This window comes from Chaetura pelagica, unplaced genomic scaffold (genome assembly GCF_000747805.2).
Source record: "Chaetura pelagica isolate M959 unplaced genomic scaffold, ChaPel_1.0 scaffold828, whole genome shotgun sequence".
Lineage (NCBI taxonomy): Eukaryota > Metazoa > Chordata > Aves > Apodiformes > Apodidae > Chaetura > Chaetura pelagica.
Genome location: NW_009954195.1, coordinates 67,353 through 68,366, shown reverse-complemented (window position 1 = coordinate 68,366; position 1,014 = coordinate 67,353). Strand labels below are relative to the sequence as shown.

Here is a 1,014-nt window from a genome sequence, read left to right as displayed (position 1 = left end):
AGGAGCAGGATCTCCCCCGCGGCCATGCCGGGCGGTGCTGGCAGGACGCTGACCTGTGCCGCCCTTTCCCCAGTGGGTACACGTACACGCGCTCGGAGCCGGGCACCGAGCTGGACATGGATCTCGGTGAGGGAGACATGGAGGAGAACAGGGATGCTGGCGACACCGAGAGCGGCAGCATCGAGGAGGACAGGTCTGTGAGCTTAACATTCCAGCTCCTGAGGGTGGGGGGGATGGGGGCCATGGCCTGCAGGGACTGAAGTTCCTGCTTTGCTGCTTCTGGAGTGCAGCTCGGAGCTCCAGTTCTGCCTCACCCCGCTCCTGCTCTGGGCCCCCAATCCTCTTTGCCTCCCAGTCGTGCTCTGTGCCCACCACTCCCACTCTTGCCTCCTCCTGCTCTGTGCCCACCACTCACTTTCTGTGAGCCCTCCCTTCCTCCTTCATGCCCCGCACTCCTGTTCTGTGCCCCTGTTCCCACTCTTCCTCCTGTTCCATGCCTACTACTCCCCCTCCTCCCACCTCACCGCTGCCACCATTCATTAACATCTGTGTGACACTAGTGTGATCATTAAGGCCCATGTGCTTTGTTACAGGTTGCAAGTTATTTGCATGTGAGTCCTGGGATGGCACCGAGGTGCTGCTCCCTCTCCTGCCTGCATCCCGCCTGCATCCGCCACGGAGGCAGCCCCCGGTCCCTGCCCCTGCCCATCCCTCCGCGTTGCTCTGCCCCACACGTACACTGGAGACCACTCCAGCATCCTGGAGCACGATGGACTGGGAGCAGCCGTGGTGTACTGGCCGTGGATGTGTCCCCTTGCTCTGGCACTGCTGACCATCCCCCCCCTTTCCCCGGGGCCGGGGCCCCAGACAGCTGTGTGGGAGCTCCGAGAAGCTTTGCTGCACTTTATCGCTGATCTCGTTGGCTGCACTGACCTGCAAACTCCTCGCGACGCTGAACCCGGGCTGGATTTCCCTCGAGCAGTTTTCCCTCCCGGCAGTCACCCGGTGACCACC

General features: G+C 62.7%; 1 protein-coding gene across 1 annotated transcript in view; it reads left to right on the top strand.

The window, feature by feature from the left end:
* MAF1 (MAF1 homolog (S. cerevisiae)) overlaps positions 1-615 on the top strand; it is a 5,800-nt gene extending 5,185 nt beyond the window's left edge. The window contains exons 6-7 of the mRNA XM_010003148.1: positions 74-193; positions 594-615. Coding sequence (XP_010001450.1) covers positions 74-193; positions 594-615 — 142 coding nt within the window. The remainder of the gene's footprint in view (positions 1-73; positions 194-593) is intronic.
* The last annotated feature ends 399 nt before the right edge of the window (positions 616-1,014 follow it).